The sequence below is a fragment of the Rhinopithecus bieti genome, unplaced genomic scaffold (genome assembly GCF_001698545.2).
Source record: "Rhinopithecus bieti isolate Rb0 unplaced genomic scaffold, ASM169854v2 scaffold_30918, whole genome shotgun sequence".
NCBI lineage: Eukaryota > Metazoa > Chordata > Mammalia > Primates > Cercopithecidae > Rhinopithecus > Rhinopithecus bieti.
In genome coordinates this window covers 1714720-1732171 of record NW_016813589.1, presented here as the reverse complement: position 1 = coordinate 1732171, position 17452 = coordinate 1714720, and the positions used below count along the sequence as shown (strand labels likewise).

General features: G+C 39.3%; 1 protein-coding gene across 5 annotated transcripts in view; it reads right to left on the bottom strand.

Annotated features, from left to right (window-relative positions):
* Window positions 1–17452, bottom strand: part of IQGAP2 (IQ motif containing GTPase activating protein 2) — a 317888-nt gene that overhangs the window by 19060 nt on the left and 281376 nt on the right. For all 5 annotated transcript variants that reach the window (XM_017848709.1, XM_017848712.1, XM_017848710.1 and 2 more), the window contains 7 exons: window positions 14783–15007; window positions 13464–13604; window positions 13020–13104; window positions 12348–12580; window positions 9720–9852; window positions 6304–6406; window positions 5615–5756 (listed from right to left, as the gene is read on the bottom strand). In XM_017848709.1, coding sequence (XP_017704198.1) covers window positions 5615–5756; window positions 6304–6406; window positions 9720–9852; window positions 12348–12580; window positions 13020–13104; window positions 13464–13604; window positions 14783–15007 — 1062 coding nt within the window. The remainder of the gene's footprint in view (window positions 1–5614; window positions 5757–6303; window positions 6407–9719; window positions 9853–12347; window positions 12581–13019; window positions 13105–13463; window positions 13605–14782; window positions 15008–17452) is intronic.

The following is a 17452-nucleotide window of genomic DNA, read 5'->3' as shown; positions in this document are numbered from 1 at the left end:
TTTTTTTTTTTTTAAATATCCCTGTGCTTGGTAGTATCAGAAAAATAGCAATAGCCCAAACTGAGGTTCTCTATTCTATAAACATACACAAGGAAAAAAGAAATAAATGTTTCTTTCTACTCTGATATGTGCCCTTTGTCCCTCCTTTTTGTCCTGGAAAAATACTCCAGCCTCTGTCACTCAGTAACTGCTCAGCTAATAATTCTCATTATTTATTCTAAGATTCTTAAGAATGCAAAGAACAACGACCTTGCCCTGGACAAGTTGTAAAACTTTATTATCAAGAGTGTAGGCCCTGGAGGATTTAAAATCGTGTGAGTTTGAATCTCTGCTCCACTTAGTAACGGTATTACCCAGGAAAAGGTTTATATTTGTTCGTGCCAGTTTCCTCATCTGTAAAATACTGATAATAACCTCCACTCTCTTGGGGTTGCTGAGAATATTACATACATATTTTACACGTTTATTTTAATATATATATGGACATATTATTCTCTTTCTCTCTTTACAGATTGTACGCCCCTTTTCAAAATGCTTGGGCCCAAAAGTGTTTCAGACTTTTTATCTTTTCAGATTTTGGAATATTTGCATTATATACTTACTGGTTCAGCATCCTAAATCCTAAAAACGCTCCAATGAGCATTTCCTTTGAGCAGTGTCAGCTCTCAAAAGGTTGGGAATTCTGGAGCACTTCGCATTTGGTGTGTGTGTGCATATGCACACACACATAGAGTATATAAAAACTGTCCCTGGTCCATGGTAAGCACTACATAGGTGTTTGCTATTATCATCATCTTCATCCTCATCTAATGAGTAAGAATTATGAGACGAGCATTGAATTAAATTTACAAGCATAAGGATTAACAATGCCTCAAATTCTGCTACTGTGGGGGCCCCCATGAAGATGAGCTACTCATGACTGGAAGGCTAGTGACACTGTAATTAAACTTAAGGGCATTTCTGAAAGTTAAGAACACAATCTGTTTAACAAAAAAGCAGAATAGGTTTTTGATAGAGAAAAGCTAGGTATTTTCACTTCCCAGTTGCTCTGCATTTCATGTCTATCCACTTCATAACTTATAAAAGTCACTGTCTTAGTTAAATTTGGTTCTCTAATGAATCTCAAGAACTACATCTCATGCTTGAGTTACAAATTTGGTTTATTAGCTTGGAAAAAAATCATTCTCACGAGAGTGTTCAAGTCAATATTTTAAAGGAGTGGTCCCCAACCTTTTTGGCACCAGGGACAGGTTTTGTGGAAGACAATTTTTCCATGGACAGTGTGGGGGATGATTTCAGGAGGTTGATTCAAGTACATTACATTTATTCTGCACTTTATTTCTATTATTATTGCATTGTAATATACAATGAAATAATTATACAACTCACCATAATACAGAATAAGTGGATGCCCTGAGCTTGTTTTCCTGCAACTAGCCAGTTCCATCTGTGGATGATGGGAGACAGTGACAGATCATCAGGCACTAGATTCTCACAAGGAGTGTGCAACCTAGATCCCTTGCATGTGCAGTTCACAACAGGGCTAACACTCCTATAAGAATCTAATGTTGCCACTGATCTGATAGGAGGTGGAGCTAAGGTATTAATGCCAGCGATGGGGAGCAGCTGTAAATACAGATGAAGCTTCACTTGCTCCCCTCCTGCTGTGCAGCCTGGTTCCTAATAGGCCATGGACTGATACTGGTACTTTTAGACTTTAGTTTCCTTGCCTTTAAGAAAAAGACTCAGTTTTCAGGTTCCCTGTCAATGCTGCACTTTGTAATTATCTGTTAGTATCAAGATTTTTCAAATATGTACTTTAAAGGAAACATATTTGGAAGCAGGGCTTGACTAAAATCATAGAGCTAATTCTATTAAATCTTTTGGGCAATACCCACATTTCACTTTCAGGGATGGCTAATCAGTCAGTGTTGATTTCAGATTGTTACCTACATTGATCACTGGGCTGCTTAGTAAAGTGGTCAGCCAACAGTAAGATCTCACAGTATGCCAAGAGGAAGGCCTTTGAGCATAAAAGACTTAGGGCCTCTATTAAAACACTGACCTCAAGCCTTTTTTTACATAAATGGAAAAGTAGATCCCAAAATTCACATATAATTGCAAAAGACCTATTCAACTGCAAGACTAAAACAATCTTGGAAAAGAAGAAAGAAGTTGGAGGACTTCCCTATTTCAAAACTCACTACAAAGCTACGGTGAGCAATATGGTATGGCACTAGTACAAGGATAGACATATAAGTGAATGGAGTAGAATTGAGAATCCATAAATAAAACCATACATGTATGGTCAATTAGTTTTTGACAAGGGTGCCTAGACCATTCCATGGAGAAAGAATAGTCTCTTTAACTAACGGTGCTAGGACAACTGGACATCCACATGCAAAAGAATGAAGGTGGGGCCAGGTGCAGTGGGTCACGCCTGTAATCCCAGCACTTTGGGAGGCTGAGGTGGGCGGATCACGAGGTCAGAGGTCAGGAGATCAAGACCATCCTGGCTGACACAATGAAACCCCGCCTCTACTAAAAACACAAAAAATTCGCTGGGCACGGTGGCGGGTGCCTCTAGTCCCAGCTACTCAGGAGGCTGAGGCAGGAGAATGGAATAAACCCAGGAGGCAGAGCTTGCAGTGAGCCAATATCATGCCACTGCACTCCAGCCTGGGTGACAGAGCGAGACTCCGTCTCAAACAAAAAACAACAACAACAAAAAAGAATGAAGGTGGACACCTGTCTCACACCACACGCAAAAATTAACTCAAAAAGGGTTAATAGACCTAACCGTAAAGGCTAAAACTATAGAACCTTTAGAAGAAAACATTAGGGTAAATCTCACAAGCAATGACAACAACAACAAAAAAACAGATAAACTGGACTTCATCGAAATTAAAAAAGAAAACACACTTGTGCAGAAAAGGACATTATCAAGAGAGTAAAAGAGAACCCACAGAAGGGGCAAAAATATTTGCAAATCATATATCTGATAAGGGTCCAGTATCTGTAATATATAAACAACTCTTACAACGGAGGAACAAAACCACAAACAACCTAATTTTAAAAGGGGCAAAGGACTTAAATAGACATTTCTCCAAAAAGAATACATAAATACACAAATGGATGACAAACATGGAAGAATCCTCAACATTTTTGGTCATTGGAAAAGTACAAACCAAAACCACAGTGAGATATGACTTCATATCTTCAGGCAAAAGTTCAAAGACAGAGTGCAGACTAGTAGTTGCTAGGGACTGGGCAGCAGCGGGGAATGGGGAATGACTCCTTAATGCGTACAGGGTTCACATCTGATAAAAATGTTCTGGAACTAGACAACAGTGATGGTTGCACACTGTGAATGTACTGAATGCATGTACACTTTAAAATGGCTGAAATGGGAAGTTTTATGTGTATTTTACCACAATAAAAATAAACCCACTGCTGGCTCTACATAGTGTGGTGATTAAAGAAGTGGATACTGTTTGTTTCCAACACACACTGGAGACTGGGGGAGAGCCACACAAGGCCGAGGCTGGGTAATGGCAAACAGGACAACGTCCCAGGTTTCCCAGGCTAAGACACATTGCTTCCAGACAGGCCTGACTTTTATGGTTTTATCTTTAAAATGTGATTTCCTAGAATTTGCGGAATCACTGAGACTGGTGCTCAGGAATAAGTATAAATATATATGATATTCAGATGATCTGATACTTTAAACTACTCAAATTGTGATTCTCAGACATCACGCAGACATTTGAGTTGACTGCATTTAGAAAATAATGTTGAAATAGCAGACAAAACTAATTAAGAAAAAATTTCTTCCCATTACTTCTAAAGGACAAAGCTTATGAGATCATGGGATACTTGCCCTAATTTCATTTACATGGCAAAACCACACAATCTGTATTTCCAGTTATCTTTATAATTGGCACTTGTTCAGAGGAACCCAGGGTGGAGACTTTCTCCCCCTTTCTCTCCTGCCCTGTCCTGAATTGTCTCCCTGAAAGTTTGATCTGCCTTGGTAATCTGTAGTCAAAAAGAACTGCCCTCAACTCTTGTGAGGCCAAGGGTAAGTCCTAGTCTTGCAACTTGGTCACGGTCCTACTGTCGAGCTCTGCTCTCCACCCCTGTAAGACAGAGGCTGTTACCAGCTTGCCTACTGTTGTATCCCAGTCTCAAGCCCAGTGCATGAACACAGAGTAGGTAGACAAGCATTGACCAAATGGTGCATGACCAAATGGAGCCTCAGATGATCTGAGGACAAAATCAACAAGCCTAAGAGAAGAACATATCAACACAGCACAGTGAAGAAGTTCTTTCTGTTGTTTTCATAGATGATTGAATGTTTAAAAAAAAAATTAAGTGGAGATGAATGCTGTTTTCATTCACATTTCAAGCACACTTCAGCACATCAGTGGCAGGAGAGAAAGCTCTTGCCACAAATAAAAACAACCTCAGAACTCAGGACAGGTAGCTTGGAAGTAATATGTGAAGTATTGTTTCAACACACACTTGTTCCCTTTTGTCCTCATTTTTCCACTTCCAGTTTCCATCTCACCCCAATACAAAACTGTTCTAATGTACTGATATGCACTCTCGGGTCTGTATAAGTTCTTGAAAACGGCATTGCTTGGTCAGCGTGTGCTTTTGATTTATGGTGTTTTGATTTATGGTGTTGTATCATGAATCTCATTCTCTTTCTTACTCTGTGTGTAAAGGATGGATGTGGAATATCCTTGATTCTTTGATGGAGAAAAGATAGTATTATTTAAAGTGTGAATGCTTCACTTGAAGTCTTTGGTGGCAGGAAATAGGGTACAAATAAAGTCAAAGCTGGTAAACATATCCAGGATCAGTTTAATAGGAAGGAAGGCCAATAAATCAGATGGTATCATAATGTCTTATCGTAGGTATGTGTTTTTATATGATTCTATACCGGAAATTAACGTTGGTTAACTGGATTTCCTTACTAATCTTCTGGCCACTCTGTAATAGATATTTCTCTTCAGTTACCTAAGGACTTGTGTAAGCTGAGTTAATCATTTCTCAAAGGAAAAAAATCAAATTACTACATGGAAAACTAAAAACCAAGGAAGGTGTTGTAAACTATTATAATATTTAATTCCTTCTTAAATTCTACAGAGTCTATTATCCCTTGATTAGATGTTTGATGGATATACATAATAGATTTCAATGTTCACAACCTTTTTTTTTTTGAGACTGAGTCTTGCTCTTTCGCCAGGCTGAAGTATAGTGGCACGATCTCCACTCACTGCAACCTCCGCCTCCCGGGTTCAAGCAATTCTCCTGCCTCAGCTTCCTGAGTAGCTGGGACTACAGGCATGCATCACCACGCGCAGCTAATTTTTATATTTTTAGTAGAGATGGGGTTTCTCCATGTTGGCCAGGCTGGTCTTGATCTCTTGACCTCATGATCCGCCTATCTCAGCCTCCCAAAGCGCTGAGATTACAGGCGTGAGTCACCATGCCTGGCCAATGTTCACATACTTTTAAATAAATTAGTTGGGATTTAGCCTTATTTGAATTTGCATGGTTTAAGATGTGTATTTGGAGACATGTGCCCTTTAACCCCCAAACTTACTTTATCATGAGGCTTCGGCTATCTATAGCGTCACCATCCTCTATGTCATATTTGCTTGCCAAGACAAGAGAAATCTCGGTCTTTGAAAGCTGACTTAATGTATTTGCCTTGTTAGGGTCATTGGGGTCAACTGTTCCTTCTCCTGTAAGGAAAAAATCCTAGTGTTATTTTTACAATTCACTCTTTGTGATGATGGCACCAACAATGTAAGATAAAGGTTCTGTGGGAAAGACAGGCTCAGTAATTAAATGAGAGATCATGGTCTTCACAAAACCCACATTCTACTATAGCTAAAGTGGCTTTTAAAATATCGATTGAAAAATTAAAATGACACAGGACATAGGTATTTCAAATACAAACAAATTACTAAAAAGGATAACTGTTAATAAAATTATTTCTCATTTCCTAATAAATTTGGTTCTTTAACGATGCCTTCTTTCTGTATAATACAGGTTGACAATTCCTTTTTTACATATCTGGAGCTTACCTTCAAAAATATTTAATTATTTTATAATCCCAGACTCTATTAATTATAGAACTCTTACTGTAGGAAGGGGCAAGTGTAGTTGTTATTCTTTAAATATGCTTAAGCATTAAATTCCAAAAGAAATTGTTTTATCTAGGATAGGAAAACCAACCAACCCAATTAAACAAAAACCAACGGATAAGTAGAAGGAACAAGCTCTTACCAAGAAAAGATTCCACGGTCGGCACCTCTCCCAGAGACCCCAGCAATTCACTCAGTAAGTCATTTTTTTCAGGGGCAATTGCATCCTGGTGTTCCAACAGGAGCTTTATGTAGAAAGCAATACACACACAAAGAAAAAAGTAAATTCTCAACTGTACCATATCTATATGAAATTTTTCATAATGTCCTCCTCATACTATTTAAATCTTAAACACAAGTATGACATTTATAAAAATCAGAGACATAGATACAGTTTTATTGTATCTCAGAGGGAAGTACCTACTGTACATCAAAAAATTGCAGCAAGAAACATGTTCATAAACCCCTTTTCAGCAAGGTCTGCCAAGGAGTAGCCTTCTACTACCTGATCTCTGTGCTTCGCTCTTCCTCCATAGAAAAGTCAAAGTTGGGGAAAGAGTCCAGAATCAGGCAGGTCTTTCAGCTAATGTTGGTAACAAACTGGAGGGGCATTTACATTTCTATGCAGTAATCAAACACTACAGTTATCTTCTTCTTAATCACTACTATTAGCTGTTTCAATCTGTCTTGTAGTGAAGATCTCTCCTGGGTAAGGATGTAAAAGACCTACATGTCCTGAGTGCTTTCCCCTTTCCTGATCCTAAGAAGGCCCAAAGATGAGTAACATCTGCTGGGGTGTCTTGCCAGGTCTTAGAGGAAACAGCGTTAACTCCTGAGGGGTAGCAGCACTTGGGGGAAACCATGAAGGACAACACATCTGGTTTTTGTTTTTTTTAAAATTTAAACAAATTTTAATGGAGTTGGTTTAATTATTACAACCTTATACACGAACAGCAACACATCTGTTTTTGCTTGCATTTCTAATTAGATTGAAACAACATTTCTAAAGTATGGAACTAGTAATCCTGGAGACAGGAGGTAACATTTGTTGTTCTGAGCAACTATTTTTATAAAATCCTGCATCATAATGAAAAGTTAGTTCCTTTTCCATTTTCAATCTTTTTTCCAACAACTTTACCAAAATGAATTCAGATACATCAAATCCACTCACTTAAAATGTACGATGCAATGGCTTCTAGTGTATTCACAGAGCGAATTAAGAGACAAGAACAAAATATGCAAGATGGATAAATTTATGTTCTTGTCCTCTGATGAGACAGGGCAACTGATTTGGTTGTTTTCTTTGAAAATGATTTAGGTGGTCAGCTTCTACCTTTTATTCTGACAAAATTTCCTAATAATTTCTTTTTAAAGAGCTTATTTTGAAGTTCTTACATCTTCCTTAGAGAAAGGGGCAAGCACATGGCCACAGGCTTGGCAAATCCTGCTACTGCTGTGCTTGTGTCTGCACATGGACGCCTCCACACAGAAGGCAGACAGTAAACAGGACAGTCTTCCTATGAAATTACACAATTTCCCCACATTACATCTGCTTCCAACCTAACACAGGAAGAAATTCCAAATCGGTCACAAGCTCTCTTTCCCAGGATTGAATTCTGTTTTCAATTCTTGTTAACAAAGGAAGAGACTATTTCTTCTTAAAGACTTCTAAGACTTCTAAATTAATACGGTAACATTTTCTCTCTGCTACCCTCAGGAAAGAATCTCTCATTCTAAACAAGTACTCCCTACCATTTTTCTTGCATGTGGATATTGCATTCAGCAAATGTGCATCCAAGATGTGCACATTCTTTGAAGACAGAGAATGTACCATGAAAACAGACAAATGGGTCATTGCTCAAATATAAACAAGTCTGTCCAATAGATAATTATTTTTGTAAGTAATGCATTGCTAGATTGCTGGACAGTTTTCCTTGTAATTTTGGGTGTTTATATATAGAGAAAAGAAGGATAGCCTATTCATTTAATCAGTACGTATTGAGAGCTTGATGTAAATGTCAGGGAAGTTCCCTGTTCCAATCCTGAAAGAAGAAAATCAATACTAGATTCAATCTTTCCTTCAAACCTACATTCAAGCTTTAGTTTCTTAGAAGAGCTTAATAATAGACTGAAATTTTAAGCAGCTAACCTGCCACTTGTTAGTATGTCTGGTTTGATGGGGGCTGGAGCACAACCTCTGAGAACATGTATTTATTATGCTTTCCCCTGAGTTGTCTGTATAATCCAAAGTTGGGTGCATCCTTAACTGAAGCATCTAGAAATCGAATGTGCATCTGAATCCTCTGGGATCTTGTTAGAACGCAGGTTCTAATTTGGGAGGTCCAGGGTGCATTGCTAACATATCGCCAGGACCTTGCTTTAACTCATAAGGTCTGAAACTATTCTTGAAAAGGTTACCTTTTAAAACCAAGATTTTCAGGAAAGAAGTTCCAATTGATCTTAAAAACAAAACAATGCAAATCCCTCAATGATTAGCTTTTTAAAAATTTTAATGTTTGCAAAGCCATCTAAAGCCTCCCAATTCCTTCACCATGCCACTGAGCACAGTTCCCTGCACCCAACAGATACTTAATAGATGCTAATTGCTGACGGCAGTGATGTCTGCATGCAAACCAGATGTAGATGTCATAGCACAGCACATGATGTGAAAAACTGCCTGCTTCCAAGAAATGGCGGTTTCCAGAACAATGGAAGTGATAGTTGCTTGTTTTCTTTGCATAGCCTGTTTACTGCCTCTCTATGTTAAAACATTAGAATAAAAAGAATATTCTCATTTCCCTCAGAAAATTACTGGAAAAACTGAGAGGGTTCCTGGAAGAGGGGAGAGACAGGGTGTGGGTCGAGATAGCATGGCTTTGGCTGATGAGAACACCATAGCCTGTCCCTGCCTAGGGCTTAAACTGCACATTTACAATCTGGCTTTATTTTTATTATTTTTTATTATTATTTTTTGAGGCAGGGTCTTGCTCTATTGCCCAGGCTGGAGTGCAGTGGTATGATCATAGATCACTGCAGCCTCAGACTCCTGAGCTCAAGTGATCCTCCCACCTCAGCCTCCTAAGTAGCTATGACTACAGGCATGTACCACTAAACCTGGCTAATTAAAAAATTTTTTTTGTAGAGATGAGGGTCTCACTATGTTGCCTAGGCTAGTCTCAAACTCGTGGGCTCAAGCGATCCTCCTGCCTCAGTCTCCCAAAGTGTTGGGATTACAGGCATAAGCCACCATCCCAGTCACAATCTGGCTTTGTAAATGGATTATACCAAAAGTACACTTTCTTTTCTGGGGAGAAGTTTTATTAATATATAGGAGTCAGGGAATAAATATATTATGTAAAAATAGAATTTTCTTGTTTGGGAGAAGGAGTTTTATTAATGTATAAGAGTCATGGAATAAATAATTGAGGGATTTTTAGGGTTAAGAATATTAGTATTAGCACATGTGTACAATAAGTCCTGTAGAGATTAAACATTTTCAAGATAACAGATGCCTAAACCATAGGTCCATTGCTAAGACGCCTCCCCAGCCCCACTTACTGAATGTGTGCTGATGATTTCTTCTATTGAAATATAAATGACTGGTTTGCTGACTGTCACCAGGTCTGTGTATTTGTCCATATTAAACTTCTCTTCTGGCTCAGGGACATTACATGCTTCTTTGAAATATTTCCTAATAAAGGGGGAAAAAGTCTTAAGATAGACTCAAATGTGTGCATTAAACAGTTTCATCAAAACAGCTAGGAAAATTTGAATGATGACATGTACTTTGTTCCCAACTCAAACCTTGAGAGGACGTGTTACGGCTTCTTTCAGGCTGGCTCCTGGCTGTCGGAGCTGCATCCATGTTTCTGGATATTGGACCCAGCTCCTCAAACAGGATTGGAGAGAGTGGCAAGGGCCTCAGGCCCTGTTTGTGACTTAGTGATATAGTGACCTATGCACAGGTCATCTTAAAAATGTTACTTTAAAATGGTCCCTGAAACTTAAAATAAAAGTCAAAAATGACAATTCTTGATCTAAGAATCAAGTCTCTGTGAGGAATACAATAGAAAAAACAATGAGTCAAATTTGCTGCTTTAAACAGCACAAGCTCCTGGGTCTACATCACCCTAATCACCCTTTAGAGCTTCTGTTACCAGTTTGACCAAAATGAGATCAAGTCTACTCTTCTTTGTTGTTGCAAATATCTGCTGGCTGATGGAAAGACTGTTAAGGCTTGACATCCAAATACATAACATGTCCCAGTACTCAGACCCTAAAAAATCTATTTTAAGCTATAGCAAGTTTTGACAGATATCAAGAAAAGTGAGACGTGCTGTGATCACAGTTTAGTAGTTCTATGTATTTTTTGCCTAAACAATTCTTGTGCAGGTCGAATATATATTTTATTCTATAAAGTTGTAAATGTTTCATATGCCTGAAATCATTGTTGGTATCTCTCCTATGGGCACCTGGGTCTTATGTACCAGAAATGACCTCTGCTTTCCCAGCCAGAGGCTGGGGGAAGTTAAACAGTAGACCCCTGTTGTGGGGAGCATGTTCCTATGTGACAATCAGCTTTCCTATGCTGCTTTGGTTATAATTTTTTGTAGATTTCTGAGAAACACAAAGGATAAATATGAGTGGAAGAAAGGACAAGTTTAGAAGAGGCTCACTTCTTTGGTCTTTTTTTTTTTTTTTTTTTTCTTTAAATAAAGAATAGCTGGGAACATAAATGACTGATAGGAATAACAGCAGTTAAAAGTTCATGAGAAATGTGGGTAATGGATATTACTTTGTGTGTGTGTATGTGTGACAGGGTATCACCCTGTCACCTGGGCTGGAATACAGTGGCACAAACACAGCTCACTGCAGCCTTGACCTCCCGGGCTCAAGTGATCCTCCCATCTCAGCCTCCTGAGTAGTTAGGACTACAGGTGCGTGCCAGCATGCCTGGATAATTTTTAAAATTTTTTTGTAGAGATGAGGTCTCCCTATGTTGCCCAGCCTGGATATTACTTTTTTAGTTGGTGAGAAGAATGAAAAAATTGCAGCTTGAAAAATCAACACTTTCTGTAGTAAGAGGATTTGGGGTAATTTTCTCACAAAAGGCCACAAATTCTAAATAGAAATGAATAATCATGAACTACCTTTGTTTTCAGATAAGTCACTCACCCAGAGGGAGACTGAGGAATAGGAAATAAGTTTCCAAGTGAGGATTTAAAAGAGGCAAAATTGATGCTATACTTCTATGGCCTGTTGATTAAATGGCAGACATGAGAACAAACATGACAAGAGGAAAGTGCTTCCTCAGAGCTCTAGGAGGAGTGAATCTGACTACAAGACTCATGCCTTTCTTGTTAATGATTAGTGATATAATTTAGAAACACAAAATCAATAGAATTAAATCTTCTTAAATGTGTCATTAAGAAAGGCTTGAAAATAGAACAGAACATATTCACATACACAATCATCAACAAATATAAAATCTGGGCTTTCATAACCTTTCAAAATCAAGTATTCCATTTCCTACTATAGTCGTCCCTTGGTATGTTTGGGGGATTGGTTCCAGGACCCCCATACACACCAAAATGTGTGCATAGTCAAGTTTGAAATTGGCCTTGTGGAACCCACGTATGTGAAAAGTCATCTGTCTGTATATGTGGGTTTTGCATCCCACGAATACTGTGTTTTCTGTCTTTGGTTGAAAAAATTCATATATAAATAGACCGGAGCAGTTCAAACCTGTGTTGATCAAGGGTCAAACGTATTTGATGTAGATAAGGCAAGTTCTTCCTCATAGGAAAACTTTTAAAAAATGATTCCTCTCTTCTTAAGTTGAAAAAAGCAGAAATCTGCTATTTTGATTTTTAAATTCTAGGTACTAGATGCCTGTAGCATACAAGGAAGAACAAGCATTCCATTTTGTCAGCAGCAGAAATAATACGCACAGAAAAGACTCAGTGTAATGGGAGTGCAGCAGTGGGGGTAGGATAGGATCACCAGGCAGAGGCAATCTTGCCTGCACTTCCCTCTCTCCTCTTTCCCCGAGTGGTTGGTAGAAGCAATTCTTGTAACCACCTGGGGTTCCTGTCCTCCATGCCCACTCTAGCTCTGGGCACAGAGCACATATTATTCTTGCCTACCATTCTTGCATGTTTCTCCAAAACTAACAGCCCCTCTCACCTGAATTCCTGATATGTCTCTGATAAATAATTGTTCATAGATGAGAGATGCTCATTTTCTCCTTCAAACAGCTTGTTGGAGGCTGCGTGCTGAAGAACCTTGGCCACCGATCCTAAGTTTCTCCTTTGGTCAGAATTTATCTGACCTCCAGCTGTCATGTCGATGATATCAAAGCCATCTGGAGCTACAATGGCTGGATTCATGTACCGATAGTACAGGAGGTTTCCAACAATCTGGAGTGATGTAGAAGTGCAAGACCATTTTTAAGAAAGAAAACTCAAGAGTTTTAGTTTAGTTTTTTTTTTTTTAAAGATATATATTCCCTACATTTCCCAAGAGAAAGCAGATCATTTTCTGATGTAAATCCTAACAAGGAGTTAAGTAAAGGCAATGAATACAATCACACATTATTAATAGCATAATTTGCAAAGTTGTTTTTGATGAAAAAATGCTCATTGCCCCCAAAATGCTCTAATACAAGAATTTCAATAATGCCTAGGATCTCCAAATTAACCTCAGCTTAATCAATTATCTTGAGAGTCATTAGAAACAGAAGACCTGCAGCTTTTTATAAATAATTACACATGGGGAACAATCTTACAAAGTTATATGTTGGTAATTTTGATTCAAACCCCAGGAGAAGCTATGGTGAGATTACCCTTGAAAATCTACCTTTAATAGCTCATCTTCTGTTGCATCGGGGAATTTCTCATGGATCGAATTCTTCAGTACTTTCGCTATATACCTCAATCCATAACTACATATAAAACAGATGACAAAAGAAAATAATGGAAAAAAGGCGGAGTGAGGAAAAAACACACAGCAATTGTTCTAGTCAACTTCAGCTGAGGAGTTTTTCTAAAAATTAAACATAAGATGAGATGGTAATGGAATCACAGGACTTCCACTGATGATAATAACTGAGCTGTGTTTGCTACTGAAGCATTGCCCCTTCTTTACAGAACACTCAGGATTTAAAAGGTAAATGTAGCAATCTTTTAAAATAGTAAACACAGTATAAGGGAAAACTGCTGCCTTCACTACAGGGGCTTATTTTACATCGTATTCCAAGAACTTCCAGGAAAGAATGTTAAACTTGCTGCAAGTACAACTTACGGCAATAGATCAAGGGAAGAAATGATAGAATTCAGGACTTTGTCGGTGACCCTTCTCAGGTTCTCAATGGAAGCCTCCAGTTTATTTTTCACTTCTGGGTATGTTAGAGCTTGTTCTGTGGTCACATCATAAGGCAACTTGCTGAAAACACAAAGGCTTTAAATTAACTGGAGGCTTAGGTACACGCATTAATTTTTCCTGCCAAGTTGGTTCAATAGTCAAGCTTTGTATAGTGAATTGGACTTTGCCCGCTGACACCAGTAACAAAATGTTTAGTAAATGAGGGGAGGCTCCACCCTCACAGAGGGTGCCTTCTGCAACTTGAAGCAGGAAGGACTTGAGGCTGTCCCTCTGGGCTCTTCTGGCAAAATAATAGGCAGACCCAGGTAATTTAGACTCAGCTAAATTTCTTTTAATTATAAAAAGCAAATGTTCATTACAGAAAAATAAAATCACATATAATCTAAAACAATACCAAAGCAGACAACCAATTTTCATACCTTAGGGCATAACTGTCCAAATCCTCCTCTGTGCGTGTATGTCTATGGGCCTCACGTGTTGATGAGTATAATGCAATTTATGTATGTAGACATTCTATACAGATCCTGTGTGGTGTATGCAATGAGTATTCTTTTCCCAGAAAAATGGGTTATTGCACCTAACTCCAACTGGAAAATATACCATCAACTTTTTCTGTGCCAAGAAATGTATATCTATACCACCATTCCAAATACTTATTCCATTATGTGCTATACCAACATTTATTTAACAAATCCCTCAACGCTAAATATTTTGACTTTTCCTGACTTTTTATTATTACAAATAGTACTGTGACAACCAGCCACATAATTACAAAATTCTCTGTGTACACTTTATTTCACAGACATCCTTTTACAGGAAACAAGAAGCTAGGATTGCTTAAATCTACAGACCACCACTCAGAATAAGCCAATCCAACCTGGATTGTTAAACCTTACACAGTAAAGTTACTTGATTGGTAACTGTAAAGAAAGTATGTATTATCAGGTGAAGAGAGAGTCTGCACCATCTCTAGGTCGAGGTTTAGAAATACACAAAGAAAACAAACAAGGGAGAGAATTATGGAAGTTGTGGCACTGGGGATCACCTGGCTCTGAAATCTGAAAATACCTTTTAGTATCAAGATGTAATTTGCATGGATATGTTAAAGGGAGGTAACATTTTGGATTGACAATTGACTATGTACTGTTTGCCTAACAAAGTTTAAGGGTGTAAATAAATACACATGTGAAAATATCAAAAAACACAACAGAAGACCAACACCTTCCTGACTCTATTACCTGGCCTCTCCAGTCTGTGTTTCTAGTTGGTTCACCCAAGTCTTGTACACCTCTACAGGGTTCGTGTTGATAATCAGCGACTTGTCCTCGATGATCTCTTTCACCACTGCAGCCAGGAGTTGGCGCAGGGTGTTCTGTCCCCGGGCACCTCTATTGAAGCTGATGACCATCTTGATGACTGTAGGGTTACCAGTAACTATGTCCTGTACCTGGTCCACCTTCGATCTAAAAAATCCCAAGACAAAACAAAATGGTTTGCTTTTATGGATACAGTTTTTTTTTTTTTTTTTTTTTTTGAGACAGTCTTGCTCTGTCACCCAGGCTAGAGTGCAGTGGTGTGATCTTGGTTCACTGCAACCTCCACTTCCCAGGTTCAAGCAATTCTCCTGCCTCAGCCTCCTGAGTAGCTGGGACTACAGGTGTGTGCCACCATATGCCTGGGGCTAATTTTTGTACTTTAAGATGGGGTTTCACCATGTTGGCCAGGCTGGTCTCGAACTCCTGATCTCAGGTGATCCGCCTGCCTTGGCCTCCCAACGTGCTGGAAATGCAGACATGAGCCACGGCACTGGGCCTGGATACAGTTTTAAACAACGTATCCTCCCTCTGGAAGGCAAGGACTTCATGGAATTATACTTTTCTTTATGAAAATCTAAGTTGGTGTGTTTCAAAAACAAACAATCATTTATAAGGTGTATATTTCTTTTTTTCTTTTTGAGACAGAGTCTCACTCTATTGTCCAGGCTGGAGTGCAGTGGCGTGATCTTGGCTCACTGCAACCTCCTCCTCCAGGGTTCAAGCGATTCTCCTGTCTCAACCTCCTGAGTAGCTGGGATTACAGGCACGCGCCACCATGCCCAGCTAATTTTTGTATCTTCAGAGACATGGAGTTTCACCATTGTTGGCCAGGCTGGTCCCAACTCTGACCTCAAATGATCTACCCGCCTTGGTCTCCCAAAGTGCTGGGATTACAGGCATGAGCCACTGTTCCCAGTCTATAAGGTGTATGTTTCTTAGATGAGCAATTTGAGGATCTGAAAATAAAGCCACAGCCTCAATTTCAATCTAGAAGGCAGGTATGAGCTGAAAATGGACCAGGACTAACAATACTGGGTGACACTGTACAAGTATCATGCCCCTGTAGTTATCAAATTTCAAAAACAACTTTCTTGATTGAATGAACTGTTTTCACTTTTTCAAATCCCACTCAAAGCTGCAATACAGCTTCTAGACACATCAGATGGCTGAGAGAGCTTTTCTTGATTTATGGTTGCTGATTCTTTGGGCCTCTCTCCTGTCTTCCTTACCTTTCTCTTCTCCCTCTCGACCACTTTCTCTCTCTTGCACCTCCTCCCCCTTTAGAGCCTGACAGTGCCTGGTTCTTATCTTATCCAGTCATTCCTTTTTATTTCCTTTGCTGGCTCCTCTTCCCACCTTTAAATGCTATTTTTGTTTATTTTTTGACTAACTGTAGGTGCTTGTAAGGTGAATGAGGGTGAATCAATGCCCAAACAAAAGAATAACTGGTCTACCAGAGTCCAGCCAAAACCCACGTTCTCCCCTCAGACCTCATGTGCATGCACAGCTTCACCCGTCATCTCTCTGGGACCTATCCCCCTGAAGTCAGGAGTTTGCGATCAGCCTGGCCAACATGGTGAAACCTCTTCTCTACTAAAAATACAAAAATTAGCTGGGCGTGGTGGCGGGTGCCTGTAGTCCCAGCTACTCAGGAGGCGGAGGCAGGAGAATGGCATGAACCCAGGAGGCGGAGGTTGAAGTGAACTGAGATCATAGCATTGCACTCCAGCCGGGGCGACAGAGTGAGACTTTGTCTTCAAAAAAAAAAAAAAAAAAAAAAAAAAAAAAAAAAAGGGGGGGGGGGGGGGGGGGGGGGAAAGAAGAAGAAAAAAAAAAAAAAAAAAAAAAGAAGGAGGAGGAGGAAGAAGGAGGAGGAAGAAGGAGGAGAAGGAAGAAGAAGGAGAAGGAGAAGAAAGAAGAAGAAGAAGAAAGAAGAAGAAGAGGAGGAAGAGGAAGAGGAAGAAAATAAATAAATAAATAAAGATTTCACAGATCCCCAAAAAGCAAATAGAGCCTTAACAGCTGGGCCTTTACTCAGAGTCTGCCACAACCTGGCCCTACCCTATCTTTCAGGATTCATCTCCTGGTAGTTAGTAATTAAGTCACATTCTGGCTAGACTAATTTACTTTCCTTCTGGGACCTATGCCCATGCCGTTTCCACCACCATTGTGCCTTGTTTCCCTTTTCTATCTCTTCTCATACAAATTGCAGCTATTCCTCAAGGTTTTGGGTCAAGCACCTCCTCTTCTACAAAATCTTTACTAGTCAACCTGGCTGGAATCTTTCCTCCTATCCTCTAACCTGATACATTGTGCATGTCCTTCATTTAGACACGTCCTTCAATTAGTACTTACCACATTCCACTGCATAGCATTCCTATTGCTGATGAATCACATTTCTCATGGGCTTACAGAACCTGGAGGGCAGAGGTGCCTGGCTCCCGTGCTCCCAAAACCAATAGGAACTAGTATGACTTAAGGTTTCCACAAGTTACGAAGGCCACCTGAGCTAAGGACATTTCTCATGCATGTTTCTCAGTCCACTCATTATAGCTACCTGTACAATTTTTACATTAACTGAGTCAGAAAATA